Consider the following 25,296-nt stretch of genomic DNA (forward strand, 5'->3'; position numbering starts at 1 on the left):
ACTCTCCAGAGTTTCAAAATCTGACCCAGATGGCAGCTATAACTGCCATGAGAGCCCACAGGAAAATGAACATAAATACATCCAACTGGATAATAAGAATAAATACTTTATCAATTTGGTTAATCTCAGGATTGAGCTCTGGACATCTGGATACACTTTATCTCAGGAGCTGGGAAACTCTTCTCGAAATTCTACCACAACACATCCCCAACCAGCTCTGCTGTTCAAGTGTTTGATACTGCAGTGACCACGATTGCTAACCTTGCTAAATGGTGAGCACTCAGCTGCTCAGGGCTGCTGTGGTCTGAAGCTGAAGATCTTACATAATACTCCCACCAAGTCAGGCTTTAACTTGGCATCACTGTGGTGAAAGATTAGCAATGTAACCTATTGCATCACCTGCCACTCGTCATTACCTCAGGGTGACCTGCTGTCACTTCCTGGCCTTCCCCGTTTATGACTTTAAAAACTATCCTTAGATTTTTTTTTAGAATACCTGATAATTCAGAAAATTAAAGGCTTTCTTGATACATGTTAGGACAAAAGACTTTTTTTTTTTTCAAGTCCGTTGTTTCAAAACAGTTTCTTTCAGAATAATTGTTTTCAAAAATCACACAGCTTGAGATATGGAAATATGGAGAGCATATTGCCAGAAGGAAGGAATCTTCAGAAAGCAGAAAGATCTTGACAGAAAGCACCTACACTTAAACTGTCACGTGGCTCTTCCTTAGAAGAGACAAATAAACTATAAAACAATGTAATCCATTCTCTGCCCTCTGCATCTTTTCTATCAGAGTTCCCTGCCCATGGCAGGGATGGTCTTTAAGGTCCCTTCCCACCCAAACCATTCTAGGATTGATTCTATGATTCTTCAAACCAAGGCTCTTATGGGGCAATTTCAGTGAAATGCAGCATTTATACCATTCACTGATTCCTGTGACTTTTGGGGTAGTTTCATGGAAGGGACTGGAGGATAAGGAAAGCTGTCAATCTAATGGCACAAACACCACACAAGAGATGTTTGCACAGGTGCTGGATGTTGGCACATCATCACAGAACTGACCTCACCTGAGAGGACAAGGTTTCAACTCACCTGACTCTCTGTTATGTCAGATTCTTAAAGATCCACAGATACCTGACATCTTTTAAGGCTCCCATTTTGCAAAGTTTATGTAACTCTGTATATTCTCTCCTTGTTTAAAAAAAAAATAATGTTTAAGGCTTCTTCCTTTAAACAGTAGCAGTAAAATAACTTCAATGATCAAAGCTACTATAACAAATCACCATGTGTAGAAAGGAGTAAAATCTTGTATTTGTATTGATCTTGTGAATAGATCTGGTTTTATTGAAAGTGTTTTCAATCTGTCAGAGGCTGCTCAGTTGAAAAGCACAAATCTTGAATACTGCTGAAATCCCTCTGCAGTGTTCCAGCATGCCTAAGCCCCATGGAATGCCACATTTTCAATTACAATTTTCCCTGTGGCATTACACAGAACACAGAAAATGAGATGATCAACTTGAAAAAGAAGATAGACTGGGAACTCTTTAGTGTTTGAAGGGGGAAATCCAGGAGAAACAGAGTTTAGTATTTGTGCTGCAGTGGAAAGCAACAGTAGTGTTGCTACAGGCTACATGAATCACAGCAACCACAGAACAGCTCCTGTGAATAAAATGGTAAAGATGCCAACTTAGAGGCTAAAGCAAACCTGTCACAAGCAGCTCATAAATTAGTTGCACACATCATTATCTTCCCAGAAACTTCTACTGACTACACTGCCAGAAACAAGGCCCAGAACATGAGTTTTCCATGTCAAGAAAGTGCAGTAAAGATTTGATCAAGGTGACTTCAGCTAATACAGGGTCATACCAGAAAACAAAAACCGTGTTCAGGCCTAGTGATGCTTGAACCCCATTATTAATTTTTCTTCAGGAGTACCTGACCCACTAAATATTTTGCCTGATGTCTAGTCTGCCTGTGAGTTGTAAAGCTGCTGAAAATCAGACTTTGATCTCATTCCTAAGAGGCCAGTGGGACCAAAGCAATTCTCAATCATTCCTGGCTCACCTGACCACGTAGTGGGCCGATGAGGCATTTAATAGATCACCTGTTATATTTTGATAAACACGTGGGTACCTTGACTTTCATTGCTTTTCTGAACATGGCGTGGAACTGGCTGGCCAAGAAGAGACAATGCCAGAAGACACTGCCAAGTACCTCTCAGCCTCTGCTGCCACCAGGAGGTGACACTCACATGTTCCACAGTGAACACAAAAATCCGTGGTCATGTCTCTTCCAAAGGAACTCTTCTGCCAGAAGCAGGGACAGTAGAAGGCCTCTGAGTTCCCTCTCTGCCTGCTCCTCGTCTTGAGTCATCCTTGTCCCTCTCTCCATGGTCCTACTTGAACAATCCCCAGGTGGAAAACAGGGAATTCTGTGCTTAGCTCAGGAATTTTTGTGTAGGTAGTACATAGTTTATTACAGATGTTCTAATAATAATGAGAGGGAGATTAAGAGAGAGATTTCTAGGAAGGAGAGGTTTCTAGGAGACCACAAGGAGAGATTTCTGGAAGGAAATTTTCCAGTCATGTATTATACAACAAAATGTACTGATTTTCTTCAAGAAAAATGCTTGGTCACTGGCATTACAATAAATATACTTATCTTTAGTTTCTCAATATATTTAATTTTTCAGTGTGTTCTCCCAACTTTGTAAAACCAACTGCATAAATTGTTTTGGGGTTTTTTTCTTAAATACGGGTCTGAAAGTCTGGTTAAATTGACATTTCTAACATTTCCGTAACTGTGATGCTGTGGCATTCCCTCATGTACTTCTTTCATTATCAGGTTAAAGGCAGTTGTTTTCCAAAGTGATTTTTGTGGTTCTTGGACCCAGAAGGTACCAGTAGTTTGGGCAGTTTGACACCAGCTGCTGCTGCTGCTGCCTGCTCACTGCAGACACTGTGAGTACAGATGATGTGATGGGAATCATGGAATCGTGGAATGGTTTCGGTTGGAAGGGACCTTAAAGACCACTTAGTTCCAACCCTCTGCCATGGGCAGAGATGCCACCCACTAGATGAGATTGCCCAGGAACAAAGGAGGCTACTAACTTCCCTGTTCTCTCTGGAGCATTTCAATTCAAAGCTCTTTTAATTTAATATAGAGGCATTCCTTACTTTTCACATGTAGGACTTACTTGTGATTCCCCTTAACATCTATATTCAGCTGTGAGTAAAGCCAATTTTTGTCTACGCCTGAAAATATTGCACAAATCCGTATTCAGAATTGTTAGAGATAATGGATACTCAGTGGGGCATTTCCAGAGGTGTTACCAGTGAGAATGGCCTAATTTGGGCAAAGTGGTGTCTGACAGTGGCTGCTGCTTCCAGGACTGCTTGGAATCACAGCTGTAATAAGTGCCCAGTCACCACATTCCTAATGAGAAGCCAGAGATCACTCTCCCGAGCAACTCCACCTCGACAAAGCAGGGAGGGAAGGGTCTGCCCAAAGGGCTTGGAAGGGTTTAGCCAGAAAAGCTCTGGTGGCCTGGGATCAGAGCTGGAAAATCTGCATTACCATTGACATGCATTTCCCTTCCAATACTGTGCAGAGGTACAGGTCATGTAAAGTGGGGACCGTGATGGATATTAACTGTAATTAACTGTAAAAAATGTCAGGGAATCTGGGTTAGAAGTGACTAGACAGAGTGGAAGAATAAAAACACTGATGGAGTTTCTTGCATAGGAATCCAGATTTCCTATAAAGTTAATGTGGCTTTGGAAAAGGCAAAATTACTGGCAAAGCAGAGCCTTGAAAGTTTTATGAACAGCAAAAAACACATCTCAAAGGAGGAGGCAATTTATACTATTTGTTTATTTTGATTTGTAACATTCCCTGGGTTTGTTTTTTTTGCTATGCTTTACACTTCTTAAGGAAGAGAACTAATCATATGACCATAAGAGGGCACAAGTCTTTTTTACACCAGAGATTTGAGTACACTGTGGGTCACCAGCCATTTCATGCTCTGGGAACCTCTTAGAGTGACAGCCAAATGATATCAAGACCTGGTTTTTTGCATGCACAGTGATGGCAATCACAAGTAGGAGGTCACGAATAGTCAGGAGGGTTTAGGTCTGGTTAGTCCTAACTTGAGGCAGAGAAAATGGACTGGACAAGCTTGCTGGAACACCTTTCCCTTCCTGCAGGGCTCGAGCTCTTAATTGCCCCCAGGCAGGCAGGACGGACAGATGGTTTGTTAGCAGTGGTGGATCCTGGTGGCTTGGACACCTGGGACTGCTGATCCACTGGCCAGAAAGGAAGGCAGCTGTGGATGTACTCTGAGGGGCTAAAATGACTCCATCTTTTGTAACTCTAACTTAAATTAGAGATAAAAAGTTACTTTAATTAGCCTGCAAGTAAACACATTCATGGGGCCTCTGGTGGTCTAGTGGTTAGGGTGCAGGACTCTCACCGCTGCGACCCGGGTTCGATTCCCGGCCCCCCGGGCAGATGGAGCTCGTCAGCCTTGTAAGGCAATCCATCTAAGAGAAGGTCACTCTAAACAAACCTACGTCCTGGGGACCTCACTGCCACTGTCCAAGTTTGCTTGGCCCCGGCAGATGAACCTCAGGATTAAAGGGTGGGCTCAGTTCAGCGCACGCTGTGTCTCACCTAAAAAATCCACTGCGCAGGCTCGAAGGGTTAATGACCTTTCCCAAATCTTCCCTCGCGAAGACTGGCCATTATTATTATTAAACACATTCATATAGCAGTTATGACTTCCAAACCCATGACCTGAGGTGAACCTCATGTTCTGTTAATAGCTCTGCAAATCATCGAGAAGACACTGAGCACCTCCTCTTCTGCATGGAAAGACAACTCAGGCCGTTTCAGCTGGCTGAAGCCTACTCTTGTGGGTCTCACACCTCCATTCCCTGCAAATCTGGAAGTAGGGAAGGTGGTTTTTGCAAGAGATGGGTGTCCCATGAACCCCCTGCTTGCAGCCAGCCCGGAGGAGATGAGATACCACCCTCAGCCACTGAACCGCAACACAGGGCACTGTCAGTATCCACACAGGTGGGCAACCAGTCCACAGAGCAGACACTGCTTCACCCAAGTACAATTAAAAACAACTAAACAGGGAATAATTTAAAAAAAACCTCTTTTTATTTAGACCAACACAAGAAGAGCTAGATAGGATTTATGAGCTAAGTTTTTTGGTTGGAGAGCCAATGTGTACTTTAAAGCATCATCAGAGACCAAGAAGATACAGTCTTGAACACCATGTTGTAATAATTTGTAAAACTGCATGAGACAGATTTTTTTAAACCAATTACTTCCCGTCCATTCAGAGACAGATAAGCCCCCAGCTAAAATTCCTTTTCATTCCAGTGCTTGTAAAGATGAAGATGAAATATGATTTTCCTTCTAACAAATGCTCCAAAAAGCAAAACCAGAAAAAGCACATGTTTCTCTGTTATGGAAAATAGGTCTCGGCATGCTGCAAATTCTGCGTTTTACTTACTTTCTACCACAAATACCCCCTCATTAAAGAAATGAATACTGTAATCACTTTCTCAGATTTATGTTTTCTTTTCTGCCTCATTTGGCACTAGTGCTGGGTTATTACAAGAACAACTGTTCGCTGCAAAAAGAATGATCTTTAGACTTCTCATCCAAGACCTTTGAAGTCACTGGGAATGAACTGCAAAGAAAGGCAGGGAGGCCGTGGACGTGAGCAGCAGTTGAATCCTTTCTCACTGACCAGGTAGATTTTCTTCTTGTTGCCTGATAACACAGAGCTGCAGTTTCCTACCCCTTCTCAGACAAAAACTCTCCTCCAGGTAGAGGCTTGCAGTTTTCAGAAACAGTAATAAAACGTGGGTCAAACAGGGTGCAAACAAGTCCCACGAGCAAATTCAGAGCCTGGGAACATCTTCACTGATGAGCGTCCCTGGGATTTAAAACGGCCACGTGCACCATCGTCAGGATCAGGATCACAGCAGTGGTAACGAGTGCCACAGCTCCCGAGCCCTCGAGGGTTGAGACATGTGCTGGCAAGCCAAACGGCTTTAACAATGAACTTGGAGAAGAATCTGGAGGGAATTAGTGTCAGGCATGTGTAAAGAGGGTTGCTTTTCCCATCTCCAACACCTATAATTACATCTCAAACGTGCTAATAAAATCCAGTGGTTACAGTGGGGTTTTTTTCTCTGTGTCAAAGTTAAGCATGCTGCCGTGACGCCTAAGAAAAAAAAAAATCAACTTTCTTACACTTCCAATCGCCATGCAATCACCAGAAGCGATGACGGCTGGGTCAGAAGGGCCGAGGTGCGCTCCTGGCTCCCGGGGGCTGGGCTCGGGAGCGGCCCGCCGCCCCCCGCCCTGCTCCGCTCAGAGGTGCGGGGCGTAGAAGGGGCCGAGGTACGCGGGGCCGAGGAAAGGGGCGAAAGGGCCAGCTCCCAGCGGGAAGGGGGCGGCCGGCGGCACCAGGACGTTGGCGGCGGCGTAGGAAGGGAAAGTCTGGAAGGGCAGAGCGGCGGGGCCCGGCGGGCTGGGGCTGCCGCCGCCCGCCGCCGCCGCGGGGGATGCTGCGGGGGCCGCGCCGTCGGCGCCCGGGTGCTGCTTCTTCCACTTGGTGCGGCGGTTCTGGAACCAGATCTTCACCTGCGTCTCGGTGAGGCTGAGGGACAGCGCCAGGCTGAGGCGCTCGCAGACCGACAGGTACCGCGTGGCTCGGAACTTGTTCTCCAGGGCCACCAGCTGCTCGTAGGTGAAGGCGGTGCGCGCCCGCCGCGGTTTCCCGCAGCCCGGCTCCGCCCGCCGCCGACGGGCGCCCCGCGGCGAGCCCGGCTCCTCCGGCCCGGGAGAGGGCCCGCTCCCCGTCCCGTCCCCGCTCGGGTCCTCCTCGTCGCGGTCCTGCCCCGCGTCCTCGGCGCCGCTCTCCGCCGGGCCGTGCGGATCTAGGCGAGATGGCAGCGCTCGTCAGACGGAGCGCACCCTCCTCCCGTCACCCCTCCCCGCTCCGAACCCCGGGCTTCTTCTCCGACATTACCCCCCAGCCCCTCCAGCGTGGAAATATAAGGGCAATCATTAAAAATAAAATAAAAGGGAGAAAACCCCCGCCTGCCGTGCGAGAGGAGCCCCCCCCCGCGCCCCCACCCCACCGCTGTGCCACCGCATCCGCGGCGGGGAGGGGGGAGGCGTCGATATGGATTTCTTACCAATTAAAAAAGAAGTTATTAAAGTCCCCTTCTGAAGCGAAATAAATCCCCTCCCCCCTCCCCATCCCCGCGCTAATGGAGTTTCAGATTTGCGAGGGCCAGATCGATAGATGTCATCTATTAAAGGTAAGTTTTAATCGAACAATATTAGGATCAGGCCGGGGGAAGGAGGTTTGAAGTGGGCACCTGCAAGCTGCGGGCAGGAGATAGGCGGGAGTCGGTAATAGGATATCGATCACCAGGAGCTAAGGCATCCTCCGGTGGGGACGGGCTGAGCAATTACCCAGCCGGCCGTCCCGCGGGCCGGGGCAGCCGACCGCTCCCGCCCCGGGGAAGGGGTGCGCCCGGGGGCCGCCCTTCCTCGTGGACAAAAAAAAAAATAAATAAAAAAACCAAAACAAAAACGTGCGGTGCCCCAGTAAGAGCCGCGGTCCGTCAGGAGCCGGCATGGGGCGGCGGCGCGCCCTGGGATGCGCCATCCTTGTCGGGCGGTAGAGGATGCCCCGCACGCCAGGAGCCGTGGAGGACACACGGATACCCAGAACTTTTCCCTTTGCATCATCGAGACTTAAAATCCAGTTCCAGCCCCCCCTTCCCTCGCTCCTGCGGGAGCCCCGCCGGGCGCGGGGCCGGGGGGTCCCCTCTGCCAGCGCCTCCACCTGCGCGCCCCGCCAGCGCCGGACGGAGAAACTCGAGCGCGTTCCTACCATGTGCCTCTAGTTTATTCCTCCCGCTGCCGGGAGCAGCAGCGTCCTTTCCTACTTCAACTCTTCCCAAACTTTTCTCCCGCTCGCCCGAGCGGGGGGCGCTGCCCCAGCTCCCCGCGGCCGGTTCGCGTCTCCTGCTGAATTTCTGGGGATCCAGGATGTCTAAGATGGAGAAGGAGATTTTATGATGGATGGGGGCCGCCTTGGCCCCGCGGTCCGGGCATTCCGGCATCCCACCCCACCCTCCGCGCCTCCCGGAGACCTGCTGGCTCCCAGCGCTGCCGGGCGCGGAGCGGGGCCGCTCCCGAGCCGCAGCCTCGGCGCTGGCGGCGCGGAGTGAGCGGCGGGAGGAGGGTCGGGCGGGGAGGCGGAGGGGCCGGCGGCGGGGTGGGGGCAGAGGAGGGGGCAGCGCAGCCATTGGCACGCCGCCCCCGCGCCCCCTCCCCGCCGCGCTGGCTCCGCGGGGGCGCAGCGGGCGCCTCCCTCCATCCCAACCTCCTGGCGACGGGGCTTTCCCCTCACCTGCCCCGGGATGGGAGGGGGGAATGCGCAGCGAGGTGGGCCAGGGGCAGACAGGAGCCCGCTGGGTCCTCCGCCAGCGCAGGGATGCGGCTGCACTCGCAGCCCGCCGGCAGCTGCTGACCCCCGGGTCCCGAGAGCCCCTCGGCTGCTCCTGTCCCCCCACCCTACGCTGACACACCTGCAGGTCCCCGCTCAGTGCCGGCCCGGTGGGGTGACCCTCGTGTTCAGAGGGACCCCGAGAAGAGGGATGGCTCCTGCATCCCTCTGCTGCACCAGGTGGGCTCCGGGCTCTAAGCGCTCCCTCTGCCAGCGGCCACTCTGAGATGTGGAACTACTGCATGGTCCACAGGGAGAAATGAGCAGCTTTTCGTTTCGGGGCAGCTTAGGATCAGTCTGGTTCAGACTTTGGGCCAAACTCCTGCAATTCACCTGTGGTGCTCGAACTATTCTCAGTGAGTAGGCGGGGAAACTGAGGCTTACCTGTGTTGGAGGAGTTCCTGGCTCACTGAGCAGCACCCCCAGACTAACCGTCCTTGCTGTGGGGGGAAGCACTTTGTTGTCTGGTCATACTTATAACACAGGGTAGGTGACAGCAGGCCAAGCCTCTGTGCACTGCCTTGCACCAGCCCCATGATCACTTCTATCCAGCCCTGCTTATTAAAAACATGCTAGTAGTATTTTTCTGTACATCTCTATCTGTCCAGGGGGACGCTTTTCCCTCTCCTTAGCATTTCAGCATCTTGTTGGTACCACAAATCACCAGATAGATGAAGGAAAAGGCACCCTTCAGCCGGGGAAAACAACCCTCAGTAGGAATCTGCTACTCTACCTGCTTTTATACTTAGGGAAAGATGCAGAGCATGGCCCTCTTCCTCTTCACAGGTGCCTCATCAGAACTGGGCTTACACATTAATCTCAGTGCTATTGCAAAGGCCTTAAGATAGGCCTTAAAATAACAGGAGAGCAAGAAGATGAGATGATGATGTGCAGGGTGATGTGATTACAAGTAGCTGTCGTTGTTAATTATGTGGTGGCAGCATCCAACAGCCCATTTGGCCTCTGGGATGGGATACCACAGGTGTGTAGAAGCAAAGGAAGCTCTGGCCTGAGGAGTTCACACTCAGAAGCTACAGGTGGGTAAAGCTTGGTTTTGGGAATGCAGGTGGTGAAGAACTGGAAAAAACAAATTCATCTGATATATTTCAGACCACAAATATTTCTGTTAGAGTTGTTGGGTCTGCAGGACCTGAGAAGGTAAATTGTAGCACTGAGATTATTTTGTGAGCTAGCAGACATCTTCAAATACCATCCATTTAACACCTGTATGCACAGCAACCTGCAAACACACACACACGTGTGGAAAGGCACATGTGAAAAAGCACACTCAGGGATTAGTTTTAGCACTCTGAAGTTGGTCCGTTTCCCAGCTCAAGCATTAAAATTCAGCCCGAGTGCTGTCTTCAAATTGCTTTGATGCTAGGTGGGTTTCAACCCTGACCTGTCCTGACGGCAAGTGATGGCTGTAACAAGCTGTGGATCAATATTCATAGCGGGTGTCCTGGACTGATAACACTATCCAAGACAATGTTCACTATCGGTGCAGACAGCTGAGATATTGCGCCATTAGTAATGTTGTTTTAAATAACCTGATCCGTTTCTGGGCCTGTTTAATGAATTTCACAGTTTAGATATAATCTTTAAGGAGAAGCCAGAGGCTATTCCAGAAGCGGTGATGCAAATCAATGCTGCCAAGGCTCCTCTGCCTTCCTTAAAACAAAATGGACTATAATTCCACCGCAGCTCCTTATATATTCTGGGGAGTCGTGGCGTGCTATTGATGGTATTAGCAATGAGAAGGTATTTGAGAGAAAACAGTGTTATCTGTAAAGTTGGAACACATCTGATAAAATCTTATCCGTGATGCAAAATTCTTTATATGATGAGTCAGTGTTTTTGGTTTGTTTTTTGTTTTTTTTTCTTGGTTGTCATACAAATCATAGAATGGCTCAGGTTGGAAGGAACCCGAGATGCTAGGGTTCCTAGGGATGCTAGACCCGCTAGACCAGGTTGCTCCAAGCCTCATCCAGCCTGGGCTCTAGCGCTCGCAGGGCCGAGGCAGCCGCAGTGTCTCTGTCGGAAGCTCGGGGGGAGCAGCCGCGGGGCGGAGCGGAGCCCGGGACTGCATTTCCCGGCAGCGCCCGGCGCGGGGCCGTGCGGGCGGCGATGGCGGGCTGGGCTCGGGCCGTGCGGGGGCTGCTGCTGGATGTCAGCGGGGTCCTCTACGACAGCGGGGCCGACGGCGGGGTCCCCATCGCCGGCTCGGCCGAGGCCGTGCGCAGGTGGGTGCGCGGCCCGGGACGCCCCTCCGGCCGGGGCTGGGGCGGGGGGTCCGCCCGCGGTGGGGTGGGGGCACCCCCGCGCCTGGGTTTGGTACCCCGGGGTGGGCGGTGGTCACCTTCGAAAGGGCATTTAACTCCACCGCGGGGAGCGTAACCTCGCAGTGCCGTGTGTGAAGTCCCGGACAGGACAGCAAACGGGACCTTTTGGGGGTCGCCTTGGTGTTTTTTAGGGTTATTGAAGGTCAGGGAGCCCGCAGACCCTGGGCTGCTGGGAAAAGGAGCGTGGAGCGGCGCGGCAGATCACATCGTGCTCGGGGTTGTGTTTACTGTCGTCAGCGCACACGCGGCAGGGGCAGGTGATACACGAGAGGTCTGACGCTGTCCCCGACAGTCGTTTTTAAAATACTGCACGCACTGGCACGGTGCTTCTGCAAATTGATTAACTTTGCTCTCAAATTAGCTGAGACTTCTCGCGGAAAACTTGCAACCCAGCAGACATGGAGAATTTCCGTGCTGGGGTTAATGATTGTCCAGCTTGGAAGTGACTCCAAAGCAAAGTGTGGTTGGGATGAGTTAATCCCTGTGCCCACAGGTAGGGACTTCTTTCCCTTTTAGCTGGGTGATGCAATCCATGTCACACAAGCCAAGTAAATTTGATTTAAGTAACTTGAATTAATTAGGTTGACTTGCCAAGTGCATCTATACCGGCCGTGCTGGACCAGAGGAGCAGGATGGGGCCAGTGACTACAACTTCATTTAAAGACAAGTATTGACTGGTGTGTCTGCCCTGCTGGATGAGGTTGTGGGTTTGTATAAAAGGCTTTTGGCTCTACATTGATGTTTCCCTAACCCATTACAGAAAATCCAGGTCCATTTCAAGTGGCAAGTGCTGGAAAGGGCTTGGAGCAACCTGGTCTAGTGGAAGGTGTCCCTGCCCATGGCAGGAGGGGGAACTAGATGGACTTTAAGGTCTCTTCCAACCCACACCATTCTGTGATTGTGTGCTGCTGTGTGTACCCCGTTTGAAATGTTTTAAAAGTCTAAATTCTGAACCCTGAAAGGTTGGCAGCTTGGTGAGCACCTGTGCAGTTTCTGTCATCTGGAGCCACTCAGCACACACACAGTTGTGGTGAGTGCTTTATTGAGCAGGAAAATATGCAAGAAGAAATATTGAAAGCAGTAAAATTAATCATATGAGGTTAGTTAAATATGTGCCTAAATGTTTGTGGAACCAACTAGAGAACTGGAGAAGGTTCAAATGTACTAGCAATAACAGAAGTCTTTGCTGCTTTTTTTTAATAATAATGTCTTTGTTCATACTTCTTGAAACACATGTAGCAGGCACAGAAAGTGTCGTCAGATGAAGCTGATGAAGCATCTCCAGGATCAGAGTTACCAGTGCTGTCAGAGAGCAGTGTTTGAAGCAAGATTAAGGCTTATGGAGGCTCGTGGCCTGTTTGTGATGCTCAGCTGGCTGGTGGAAGCTGCAGGTGCCAGGACAGCCAGTGGGAGAGCAGCACTTCAAGGGAATTCAGTGATATTAGGCAGAGGGAAAAGTTGCTCCTATAAAGACATTGTATGGGAGTGCTGTGGCACCTGGGTCTTTCAAGGAGTTGCATGTGTGCAGTGCTTAGCATGGAACAGCCCAGATCATAGCCAAGGCCTCCAGGCATGGCCAAATCAAGCATAAATAGCAACAACTGCATAATTACTGCCAGAGATCAGATCATTCATTTAAAATTCAGGACATAGTCAATAATACCTGTGTTGTGGTTCACTGGATGCTTTTGACATACTGTTTTTCCCTCCTAGGTTTTTAAGCATCATTTTCTGTCAGGTTGCAGGCTGTCATTTAATAACCTTTGTCACTGCCTTTGCTGAACCCTCTTGCATGGAGGCAGTGTAAACTGCAGTTTAACTTACAGCAGTATCAGAAATATGCTGATGAAACAACAGTAAAACTCTGGCCTTGGGCTAAAGAAATTATGGGATTTCTCTGGAAATACTGGAAATGTCTAAGCCCTTGTTCCTCGTTATTTGCAGAAACCCCTCAGCAGCTAATCTGACCTGTCTGCCTGTCTGGAAGGGTTTGGGGGGGTCTTTGAGGCAGGCTGGGAGATGCAATCCAGCAGCAGGCTCTGGAGAGCTGCACTGGGAAAGCTGATCTCATTTGGTCAGGATTTGGTAAGCAATGCAGAAGCAGCAGTCATAGCTGTGGGAACTGGGGACAGCAGAGTGGAATTGGGGACAGCAGAATGGAAAAGTGACAGGAAGGAAAAAAAAAACCAAACCCAAACCACTTTGTTCAGGTCATTCAATGTAACTGGTTAACAATAATCATTTTCCTTCGGTAAAGTCAAGTAGCCTTATTTATCTGCCTATTAGGTTGGTAATTGTTCTAGCTCACACCATTTAAAATCTTTATTGACTCATTATCCTATTGCCAGTTGGTCATTAATATTTGTGTCTGCGTCACAGTACAGCTCAGTGGTTTCAAGCAGATGGATTAAAGCTAAAAGGAGCTCTTTTTAAATTAATTTCTTTTTTTCTGTATCAATTAAAAAGTCATAATTGCAGATAGCTAGGAACTTGATAACTTATTCAAATTGATACGGTCTTTTGCTAGAAGAGCTGTCTAAAATATTTCAGTGCATATATATGTCTAATAGGAGCCCTAAATACCATTTTGATAACTCATAGTACAGATAGGGACTCTGACAAAATGACAGCTGACCTCTTCTTTTCAGACTGTCTTGCTACATCATCTCCCACACTATTACAGCAATTAACTTAGTGTAACAACATATAGTACACTCCAATAAAAATGATAAGCAAACATATTAATTTGTCATTGGTTTCATGTGACTGAAGCCATTTTAACCTCTTAAAACTGTGTTGGCTGCATTATTTCTTTTGTTTTCAGCCAAATTCTGCTCTGCAATTATTCGAGTTAGTGTTTGAGGGAGTAGCAATGGAATTTCTGCCAGCAGAATTTGGCCTGGTTTATATTTATGGTGGCTGCAGGGGGGGTGCTTCTCTCTTGTTTGTTTGTTTTTAGCTGACAGTACAGTCAGATGGAGCAGAAAAATGACCACAGAAGGTGATGGACACTGAAACCTCCTGAGCAAGATGACATTCAGTAACACACTTCCCAGTGCTGTAGAGACCCTCCTGAGGAAGGCATCAATAGTCACTATCCAAGTTGGTATAACCTGTGGTGAAACACTAAGTGTAACCACTGGGAATGCTTTATTTATTGCTAATATACCCACGTCTGATAAATTTATCCTAGGATTCAGTGTGCACTGAGAGGCAGTTGGTGAATCAGAGGCTGAAAGGATGAACCACAGAAGTATTTGTTGTACAGAGCAGACCTTCTGCTGCACTCAAGTGGTAAGGTGAATGTAGATCCTTCCTATTACTCAGCCATCCCATGGCAGCCAGACCTTACCCATGTACCAAAGGGTATTGGCACCCCTGGTTTAACCCAGGAGCCACCGTGCCAGGAATGTCTTTAAATTCTTCAGAGACTCTTGCTGTTAACTTTAGATGGAGATATTAGAGCAGTGGATGAATAAAAAATCCAAAAGCAGCTTGATGAGATTATTTGTCCCTTTAAAACTTTTAATCCATAACATTTCTTGATTGTTTAATTTTCTGGGATACATTTGTTGTTGTTTTTAAAAATCCTTATGACAAAGTTAGACACATCTCTTTTCAGTGTTTGTGGTTAACTGGCAGATGCCGTGGAGCAGATCAGAAAGCCCATGGACAAGATCAGAAAGGTGACTTAAAGGCTTGTCCTGGAGCCAGCCCTAACAGTGCCTCTGTGTTTGTGCTCTTATTGTCTTAATCGATTTACACAGCATTGACACGAGGTGAGCTAGTCCCTTTTTATCTTACAAATAGCAGGGAGCTGGTCTCTTACAAGACAGAAGGTGGTTAAACATCCATAAAGGATGCTCAGCCTGTGCTCTGGCATTTGCATTTACAGCTGTGTGCTGATAGTGTGTCCATTAGCATATCCATATGAAAAGCACACAGTAGTTGGACATTTACAACATCCTGTTGTTGGGCCGGGACGGTGCATCTGTCAGCACAACTTTCCACTGAGTCCTTTAGAAGAGCAGCGGAAATCTGGGGAGCGGGGAGGCTGTGGAGCAGCTGGACAGTCCTGTTAAAATAAAATACCTGGAGAGTCTAACAAGGCCAGGATTGCGAGGAGAACAAGCGGAACTGGGACTGTAAAGCAATTCAGCGCGTGGGGGTTCGGGTGGGACAGTTGGGAGCTCTCAAAGAGCCCTTTGGAAGTGTGTGTGCCACAAGGAGCAGGAAATCTTTGTTGTCGCAGAAGATAACCCAGACATGGCTTAGCACAGGCCGTGCAGAGTTTCAAGGCTTGCCGTGCCTTCGGGACCTGTGATAGCAAAGTTGTTTCTCTTAGAAAGAGATTTTCAAATAAACTACACCAACTGTTGTGTAAATATCTTTTTGTTTGTCTTTGTACTTGACTCTCTTTGCATTTTCTGCCCATGGATCCCGAAGAAGGGTTGGTGTCACTGCTCTTTCTGAAACAGTAGAGACACAAAAAGATGAAGCACTTCTATATTGTCATATGGCTGTTCCATGGCAGAGCCAGAAAGGGATCCAGGAATTGATCCTCAGTGGATGCAGAGTTGTCACAGCTCCACTCTGGTCTCTAACATCAGCTATGCCCTCAGTTTTTGAGAGCAGTGGATGTTCCTAACCCATACTTGTTTTCCTAATCAGCAGTGTTCTTTTTTTTTTAAAAAAGATCTATGTCCCTGAAGTTGTGGGTACTCATGTGCTGTCTACACAAATTGCATGAGTAAGTGCTTGCACTTTTGGAATTTAAACATCATTAAGCTTTAGGGTCTGAGAAATAGAAATAATTCTTTACAAACAAATGCTGTTTGTATACAAACTAAGAATTCAACCCTGACAAGGATAACTTTGTTTTGACTGAATTTTTAATGGAGTAAATAGCAGCTTCAGAGGCAAAAAAATCTCAGCTTTTCATGGAATCACAGAATGGTTTGGGTTGGAAGCGACTTTAATGATCATGTAGTTTCAACCCCCAGCCCTGGGACCCCCCTTTTAGCACAGAATGAAAGCTACTGCAGAATCATTCACTGTATTGTCAATACAAATATTTTGCTTAATGCAAATAAATATATTCATGCTAACTGAATGCCCAAAGATCTGATTTTTTTTTTCCCCTGACAGCTTCAAAGTGGAGATTTACCAACTATTTAAGCTCTACCAGAGTTTACTTATTTACCCACTTGCAGTGTGATTCAAGTCTTTCAGGTGTAATACATTAAGCTGATTTGGTAATCTGCAGCAATTAAATGCATCTTGTCACTGAATGTAATGGACCAGAGATATTTTTCTTATATTCTGCTTTGTGCTTCCTTTGTGCAGATTCCTTTCAAAAGTATGTGTTGTTTTTATTGAAGACTTAATTCTAGTTTACACTGTTGTGCCGTATTATTGTCTACCCTTCTGTTCAGGGAGGTGTACTGTGATTTATGGTGTCAGATAATTTGTGCAGTAATGCTGGTATCCAGCTGTATTTGTTGGCCTTTTTAGAGATTTCAGGACTAGGTGGACTTTGTGTTTGTTTTGATGTGCAACATCCAGTTTTTTACCCCTGAAAAATTCCACATGACCAAAATACCTAAATAAAGACATTAGTGGGTTTTTAAAGTTTTCTTTTAATTACAATTTAGTGATGTTTTTGTTTTTAGTTTTTGCTGTCAGTGTCTCAAAGTGGTGTTTCTAAAGTGTATAGTTTTATAACTGTACCTTTCCTTATGTCACCCTTGCCCACCCTTAAGTAACATTGGCCTCTTCTCGTGGCTCCTTCATATGCGCCTATTAATCTGCTTTTATTCATGTTCAAAGGTAATGCCCTCCCATTTTTTAATCCCTTTTGCAATCCCTCCTTTGGATTGCCTCCAAATGATCCACTTCTATATATAGAGAGAGGTGAGCCATATGGATCTCGAGAGGAAATTGTGCTCGTGAGATAGCAGATGTAGAGATGAGTTTCAGACACAAGAATGCAAGAGGGAGTGGGGCCAGACAGTGCTGTGTTGTAAGGATTTGTCAGGCCAGCCTTGCTATATGGAGCAGAAAGCTGGATCACCAGAGAATGGGAATTTTAATGAGCTTGGCTGTACTTGGGACCAATGACAGGACATCAGTGAATGGAAACACCAGGAGATCGGGGGACAAAAGTAGCATCAGAGATGTGACAGCAAGATTTAAGCACTTCAGATGAGCTGTGATGGCAGAAATCAGAGGAATGGAAAGGTTTGGGCGCTGGGATAGAGAAGGAACAACCCAGGTTTGATCCACAGTCCTCATTGCACACACCAAGTGAAAAAAACACCAGGAAGTGCAGTGTTTCTGTGGAATTAGGAGAGGGTTGTGCCACATAAGGATGGATGCAGGCACTTATGGCTGGCTTCCTTCAGGCTTCTGAAATAATTAGTGTTGTTTCAGAAGATGAAATTAAAGGTGAAAAATTGCTGCTGTTGAAATCGCCACTGGAATGACGGGAAAGCAGATTTGCAGAGAAAATATATAATAGATTATTGCCACAAATACACTTTTTAATGTACTCCCCCAACAGGCATTTCCACAGCTGGGTTATCGCTGTCAGCCAGAACCCTTTTGCATCCTCAGGCCTGTGATGATCCCATGGAGGTTCTCCTGGGAAAAACTTGCAAGATCAGCCTCAGAATTAGCATTGATTTGTAAACATAACATGATCTGATACTTGGAGGTAACCTGTGCATGGTGTGGGCTGGAAGAGGGAGTTTTACCTTCCGTGTAGAGCAGTGCTGACTTTTTGGGTGAATTACTCCCTGGAAGTGGCAGGGCCAGCAAGGGAGGCTTCCATGGCACCAGAAAAACATCCCATTGCCTGCTAGACAGCTGTGTCAGAAGGCACAGGAGATTTTGATCCCTCCTTGCCCTGATCACTCACCATTCTGTGGTCTGGATGAGATTTTACACACTGTTACCCAGACTGTTGAGGACTAGTACTGACTTCTTGTTGCAAAACCTGTTTTAATTCATCATTTTGAGTGTGTTTTTTACATGATGTCTAAAGCTACATTATGTTCTGTGGTTTTCCATCAGCCAGCCAGGCTAAGGAAGTATAAATTTCTGCTCTTTTCAAGCTTTCTTCTGTATTGACCTTGTAACTAGACAAGTCATTTCTACTTTTGACCATTATGCTTAGTTTTGTCTCAGCTTAGCTTCATGCCCTTCTGACAGGAGATGTTTTACCTGGAACACCAGCACCTTGGCCCTTGCAGAGGGCAACAACATCAGTTCTGCCCAGGTGGGAGGAAGTCCTGGTTTTACTTGTTGTTTGGTTGCAGGTAGATAACTCTCTGGTACTGTTGATTCCCTGTGTTTCAGACAAGGTATGAGAGTGCTGGTAGGTTTATGCTGGAGCACACTGGTATTTTTCCACTGATGCAAAAGACTCAAATAGGATAGGTGCTTAGCATGCTTGCTTTTAAATTAAGAAAACCTAAATCACTCTGAAAAACCAAAAGCAGGATAAAAGGCCAATTCTGGAAATCTCAGAACTAGTGCTCTTCCAAAGCCCTTTGAAGTTTTGTTGAACAGTTGCCAAGCTTGTTGCCAGGCTTGTTGCCTCTTCCAGGGTTTTGCTTTCTGCCCCCCCTGGGCATCTCCTCAGGACCTGCTGCTCCTCCTGCTCCTGTGTTAGGAAAAATCTTTGTCACAAAAGCGTCTATCCAAAATCTGAAGTTTCGCCTTTTACCATGTCCTTAGTTGCTTCAGCCATGTACAGTACAATGTGAATTTGAGGAGTAATGGCTTCCAGCCTAGATTCCAGGACCATTGCTTTTCCTACTGGTGTCACAACCTTTACATCATCTGAAAGAACAGTTTTTTGTGTTCTGTGTGCCCAAAGGCTGCCCATAAAGGTTGGCAAGGGCAGTTGGCTGAGTCTGCACAAGGTCAGTGAGGATGTCTAATAATTGTCCTAACACTTTACCTGTTATGGAGCAATAATGAGAGTTTTTTTCATTATTTTCGGGTGAGTGAGCCTGGCAGATGCTGACAGCCAGCAGATGTGTAAAGTTCGAGGTGATTTGTAAGGGACCGGCTCATCTGACGCATGGTAATTGCATTGTGGGACATTGTCACTCAGCCTCGTGTCCTGCTCCAGCAGGATGAGGTAAAGGTCAGTTCAAAGAGCTGCTGTAGTGTGAGGGGCAGCTCAGGGCTGAAATTAAACCCCTCATATCCCTCTCTTCCCTGTGCTTGTGCTCATGATGTGCCTGGAGCGGGGTTGGTGCCCCAGGTCTGTATTTAAGGTTTGGGTTTGGGTGACTGAGGGGTTGTTTTGATCTGGAGGGGGCTTAAATCCCTCCTGTGGTAAGGCTTAGAAAAAGACTCCTTACTACCTGTTGGTGTGTTAGTTTGGTGTTCATCTGTCTGCTTATAATTTTGGGTTTGGATGTTCTCTGTAGCTTCTCTTCAGTGCCTGTTGTGCTGTGGCACTTCCCTGGCAGCCGGTGCAGAGCTGGTGCTGGCACAAAGCTGGAGGGGGACAGCTGGATTTTCTGTCTGCTCCCTGCTGCCCTGCCTGCTCTGCTGTGCCCTCTGAGAAGGGATCCAACAGGTTTGTTTTGCCACAGAGATGCTTTTAGCCGAGTTTGCCGTTTGTGGCACCCCGAAAGGTCGGAAGCTGCTCTCCCTTCAAGTTCAGTTTCGCCTGTTTCTGCTCGTGGGCGTTAGGAGTGGTGTGAGTGGATTTGATCCATGCTGAGCCTGTGGATGGCCCCAAACAGGGAGTGAGAGGCAGCCTTGGGATGTCACAGCTGCCTGGATCGTGCTGAGTCCCCCTATGGCGTAAGCACAGTGCTGCCTGTCCATGTGCTCGGCTTGTGCTCGAATCAGGATTGATTCCTGGTGCTTATGGAGTTGGAGTGGGATCTTTATCACGGCCATGATGTATGGAAGTCAGCTGAAGCCTTGATTGACTGGGTTTCCTGGGTGTGCTTGCACCTCTGTAATAAAACTGCTGAGAAATCTGTAATACACTGGAGATCTTGATAAAACGTGTGTCGTGTATTTCATCTGCTGGTGCCTCATTCTTCTGTACCTGCACTCATCTAATCCCTTGCCCTTTATCTTATAAGACATCACATTACAAATCTTGTTCTTTATTCTTCTCCCGACGTCCCCACACTTGCCAGCACTGGAAATTGCAGTAACTTGATCTGCACGTGCTTCCAGAGCTATGAACAGCAGGTCAGTTCAGAGCCTGGAGGTTTCCCATTAAACTGGCCAGCTCAGCAGCCATGCCCCCAGTGCAGTATAGACTCACAGAGCAAAGCATCTCCCCTGTCAGACAGAGACCTTCAAGCCACCTCTTTTAGTTCCTCCTGGTGCAAAACCTACCTGACCAGGAAAACTGAAGGAGAGTTTTGCTGTAAACACGACTGCAGCCAGGATTTCCCCCATGTTGGTAAGAGCTCTCCCTAACTATTTAAGCTCTGAGTTAATAGTTGTTTGCTGATGTGTGTTTGCTGATACTGAGCATCCAGGGATGGATTCATCCCAGTGTGTGTGTGTGTAATTATGCACACACCATCAAGTGTGACTGTTCCATAAAAGGATTGACAGAGAGTAGCAGGGGGTCTTTTTAGGGTGCTCATTGGGAAGGAAAAGGTGGTAATACACTGGAAAGATATTTTTGTAGAAATAAGTCTCCTCTGGAGTTTTTGTTGATTTTTCTTTTGTTTAGTGTTCCGGGATATTTTTGAAAGTCCTTTTCACGTAGACTCCCATTTTCTGTCCAGCTTGATCTAACACTCTGTAGACCTCACCTAAGCATTTCCTGAGCTCGTTTGCTGGGGTGATAAGTGATGGTGGGAGTCGGGGATGATTCCAGACTGCTCCTGCTTTGGTCAAGCCTTTCAGAAGCGTAACTCTGTTTTTCATCTAAAATGCTGAGAAAGAACTTAAGTTTGTAGTACAGGAAAAGTGAGTCTTTGCTTTCCCCAAGCTGACCTGTGAGGGTGTTTGTTTGTCTGTGCAAGTCAGTGTTTAGTATTGTTCCTGGATTTGTGTTGTTGACCTTTAAGAGGAGAAAGAATAGATTCTCATTCAACAAAGTTCTGCTTCCAGGCACTTGTGATTCATGGGATTTTTTTTCCCCAGGACTGTGCAGATAGGTTTTGCATTTAGAATATTTTTTTTAACCATGGCACACTCTGTTAGAGTTCGTTATGTATCCAAATTACACTGCTTTGCTTTTAAACTCCAGCTGAAACCGTGTCTCGAATAACAGATGTGGAATACTGTCATCCCACTGTCACACCAATTGTTCATTGTTCTGAGAAGGTCACATCATAATTCATTAACAATAATTATTCCCTGGGTACACCCTGCACTTCTTCACTCAATTGCTTCATTAACTTGTGAGTGAATCTCACATTCAGTGCTCCAATCAATGAAGATATATTTATAATGTACAAGTGGATGCTATTAGTTACAATATATTAACTGCCTAATTTAAAATAGAAAAGCTATCTTTATGAAGGGCAATTAACCACTAAGTGTAATTGATAATTCACATATCTATGATTAGGAAAGACAAATAATAAGAAAGAAATGAATCACCAGCATTATGAAAGAGGACACTGGCGTGCAGTTTTAATGAGTAGAAGGGCCTCTCTGGGTCAGGACCAGATTTCCAAGAATCCTTTGACAGAAAGTTCGTCATCGGATGCGTTGCCTCGAGGTGGTTTTGGTGTTTGAACCAACCAATTGAGGTCATCTTCCCTAGAAAACAAACCCAGCATTATTTTGTTGTCTTGAGAATCAGTGCAGGGGCTTTCTTAATAGAAAAGACCTTTTTCGTCCTAACAGAAAGAAAAGTAATAATATTTTAATAAGAATTTATAAGCCTAGTGCCAGATTTACCTAGGTATCTGAACCTGCATGAGCTCAGGTCCTCAAAGATAATTATACACACCTTCACACGAAATCTGACAAAAATTACGAATTTTTATATATTGAGGAGCTGAGTGACAGTCCCTTAGGTGATTTTTTTTTTTTTTAAATTGTGGTACATTTTCAATGCTTCTGATTTTCCGTGGCCACTTTGAAATACGTCAGGTCTTCAAATAGCTGAAAACTCGAAACTCATCCTTTCAGAAATGGCCTTTTGGTGACCAATAGGTCATCACAGCTTGGGTCAGGAAAAAAGCCATTCAGAGGGAGAGGACTTGCAGGAGATTCACAGAATCTTAAAATGGTTTGGGTTGGAAGGGACCTTAAAGATGCTGTTGTTCCACCCCCTGCCCTGGACAGGGACACCTTCCACTAGACCAGGTTGCTCCAAGCCCCGTCCAGCCTGTCCTTGAACACTTCCAGAATACCAATCCTTGACTCTGGACACTTGTGGCCATGTTTTCTTCCCCTGAGAAACATTAATAAATGAATCAGTTGAACTGCCATATTTTTCAGGATTACCCACCAAGTAACAGCACGGGTGTTTTATGAGAGATGTAACGACAAAAGTAACTGAGTCCATGCCAGTGTTGCTGCAAGCATCACTGCAACTAACTGGCCTCTCACCTGGAATCTGCAGAAGTGCCAAGTCTTGCTGTTGCCTGCAGCAGGTGATCAGTAAGTGGAAAGGTGAAAATCCAAGTTAAGATGTCAAGGGCCGGTGGTATCACACCAGCTGCTGCTGGGCAGTGCCTTCAGGTCGGGTGTGATGGCATCCATGGACCAGTTTAAAGGAAAGGAACTAGATTTAAGTGTTTTTATGTGTAGAGGGAGTGTGTGCCTGACACACTGGGGTATTCTGGGGGTGGTGGATATCCCCTGTGCTGCCTGTCCAGCTCAGCTGTGTGCTCCAGAGGGGCAGTTGCGTCCTCTGGCAGCGGCTCTGCACGTGGAAACTGCAGCTGCAGTGCCCAGAATCAGTATTTTAGGTGTGTCTGCTCCCGTTCTGGAGTATCATCTTAATATAATTTTTAGCAAAACTGATGCCCTGAGCTCGTTTTCCACGCCCAGTTCACCCCTGCACCGCTCTCCCTCCCCAGGATCAAAGCGTCTGGGCTGAAGCTGCGGTTGTGCACCAACGAGACCCAGGCCACCCGCGAGAACTTCGTGAAGAAGCTCCGGGGAATGGGCTTTGACGTCTCCGTGTCCGAGGTCACGGCCCCAGCCCCAGCAGCCTGCCACATCCTGAAGGAGCGAGGCCTGAGGCCACACCTGCTCGTGCACGATGGTGGGACAATGCTGCAGCACATGCTGGGACACGTGGAGGGGCGGGAAAGGGTTTATTTTGCTCTTTGTCACAGGGCAGATGAGGGTACAGGAGCCAGTCTTGAACAGGGAGGTCTGAAGAGCAGTTGATCCAGACTTCGATATAAAGGAAAACACAAACCTGAGGAAACACCATCAATTCAGTGGGCTCTGAAATGGTGAGGGATTTGTGATTCGTTTTCTTTTTTTCCTCCTTCTGTAGATCTTGTGCCTGAATTTGCCGAGATCGATAAAACAAACCCGAACTGTGTGGTTCTTGGAGATGCAGCAGAAAACTTCACCTATGCAAACCTTAATGAAGCTTTCCGGGTTCTGATTGGGATGGAGAAGCCCGTCCTGATCTCCCTTGGAAGAGGGTGAGTTAAGCTCGGTTTTTTTTCCTCAAGTCTTTGCATTTTTAAATTTTCACGAGTGTCTTTAATGGAGGCCAGAAGTTGGTGTGGGCATTCATAGTATCAACTTTTAAGCAGTTAATATGTTTGTCTGGGCTGAGAGTCTGATCTGCTCTGTCAACGAAGAGGACTTTTGTTGCTTTAGGAGAGCCTCTTAAAAACCCATAGAAATAATGGAGAGTTTGGATTATGATGTGTGCAACCCCCAAGTGAGTGAGTACTGCAAGAGGCCAGCAGGATTTTAGGCATTTCTTGTCTTTTTGTCTTTGCTCCTGCAAGATCTCAGAGGTGAGAAACGTTGGTTTAACTGCTGCCTGTAGGCTGAACTGAATATAAATGATTTTTAATAGTGAAAGAAACCCAAAAATCCAACAGGCCATGCTTGGATAAAGGGCTGTTGGTGTAGGTTTGTGATGCAGTTTGATGCTTTTGGTGCTTTTGTAGAGACAGATCCATATTTTTTATAGTTTGAATATCAAGCAACATTTTTAATTATTCTCTGTCCATTAAAGGTAAATTTTGATCTCCTGCTTTCACATACAGGAAAAATCCAGTCAGCAAGTTTGAATGTTTTCCTAAAAACAGTTAATTTATACGTGTTCTGAGGTTTTTTAAACAGGAGGTTATTAATGCCAGTGCTGAATAATGCCAAATCCCAACAGCCTTGCAGGAGTTATTCTTATCTGTTGTGTGATGTATGGGCTTTAAAAAGACTGGGCACGTTTAGCTGGGGGAAACTGTAGTGACAACTTTTCTCAGCGGTTCAATAGACCATAATGGGCATGAAAACCCTCCATAGTTTGTAGGTTATTGATCCAGCTGGGTAGAACTTATCAGTGGGAAGGAGCAGTTAAATTCATTGTGTTGCCTCACCTGACACTCACGCTCTAATCCTACAGCACGGGTGAAAAATCCTTACTGCTTCTCAAAAGGATAAGGAGAAAATGTTGAGCCCACAGCAGAATGGCTGATGTGCATAAAATAACCAGGTTTTGTGTTATGTAATATCATCTTTCAAAAAGGAATATAGAATTAACCTTTCCTTAGGAATTGTAGTGTGTTTAATGCAAAACGCCTTTGTACCGTGTGCATATAAAAGTTTTTGTTTGGTCATTTGTTGATATAAATTAATTATAACCCAGACTTGTTGTTACTAATTTTAAATATTATTTTTCATGTAAAAATATAGATTTTTTTGGATATTCAGAACTGAGTTTTCACCATGACCATTTTTTTTTTTTCCTTTAATGATTGATCATTTAGGTAATGTGATTATGAGTTCTCTGGTGAGTTCTCTGATTTGGAGAAGGGAGATTATAAATTGCAAGAATTGTTCACCTGACTACAGAAGCCTTGTTGATGCAAAGGGCCATATAGAAAACCCAGCCACCAGTCAGCTTTGTTTTTAAAGTGCAGAACTGGCACAACTGGGTGGATCTTTGCAAGGTGGACAAGTAGGTTGGTTTTGGTCGAAGTTTTAGTTCATTCCATAGAAAACCAAAGTGTCAGAGTCACTGAAGCAGAATGCCCTCCTCCTGAAAATGGAGTGATTTACATTTAGCATCTGTTTTGGGCTGAGAGTGGGAATTGGCTTTGTAATTTCTTCTGTCATGCCACTGTCAGAAAATTAAGCTGTTTACACCAGACTATAGAAGGTTAATGGCTGTTCTAGCAAAGGTCAAGTGGTCATTTTAAAGGAAGGCTATGCTGAATAATCGAAAATGGCAGAAGGATAAGGCATAAAATCTTAAC

At 46.5% G+C, this 25,296-nt stretch overlaps 2 protein-coding genes across 2 annotated transcripts in view; one reads left to right on the forward strand and one right to left on the reverse strand.

Moving 5' to 3' along the window:
- Window positions 1–6,394: 6,394 nt before the first annotated feature.
- On the reverse strand, window positions 6,395–8,420 carry NKX1-2 (NK1 homeobox 2). The gene is given in 5 exon segments (XM_017809128.1): window positions 6,395–6,963; window positions 7,932–8,166; window positions 8,168–8,287; window positions 8,290–8,385; window positions 8,388–8,420. Coding segments are annotated over 5 exon segments (1,053 nt in total).
- A 2,238-nt stretch (window positions 8,421–10,658) lies between these two features.
- LHPP (phospholysine phosphohistidine inorganic pyrophosphate phosphatase) overlaps window positions 10,659–25,296 on the forward strand; it is an 81,232-nt gene continuing 66,594 nt past the window's right edge. The window contains exons 1-3 of the mRNA XM_017809304.1: window positions 10,659–10,792; window positions 22,927–23,114; window positions 23,355–23,508. Coding sequence (XP_017664793.1) covers window positions 10,677–10,792; window positions 22,927–23,114; window positions 23,355–23,508 — 458 coding nt within the window. The 5' untranslated portion in view covers window positions 10,659–10,676. The remainder of the gene's footprint in view (window positions 10,793–22,926; window positions 23,115–23,354; window positions 23,509–25,296) is intronic.

Source organism: Lepidothrix coronata, unplaced genomic scaffold (assembly GCF_001604755.1).
Source record: "Lepidothrix coronata isolate B3197 unplaced genomic scaffold, Lepidothrix_coronata-1.0 Scaffold25, whole genome shotgun sequence".
Lineage (NCBI taxonomy): Eukaryota > Metazoa > Chordata > Aves > Passeriformes > Pipridae > Lepidothrix > Lepidothrix coronata.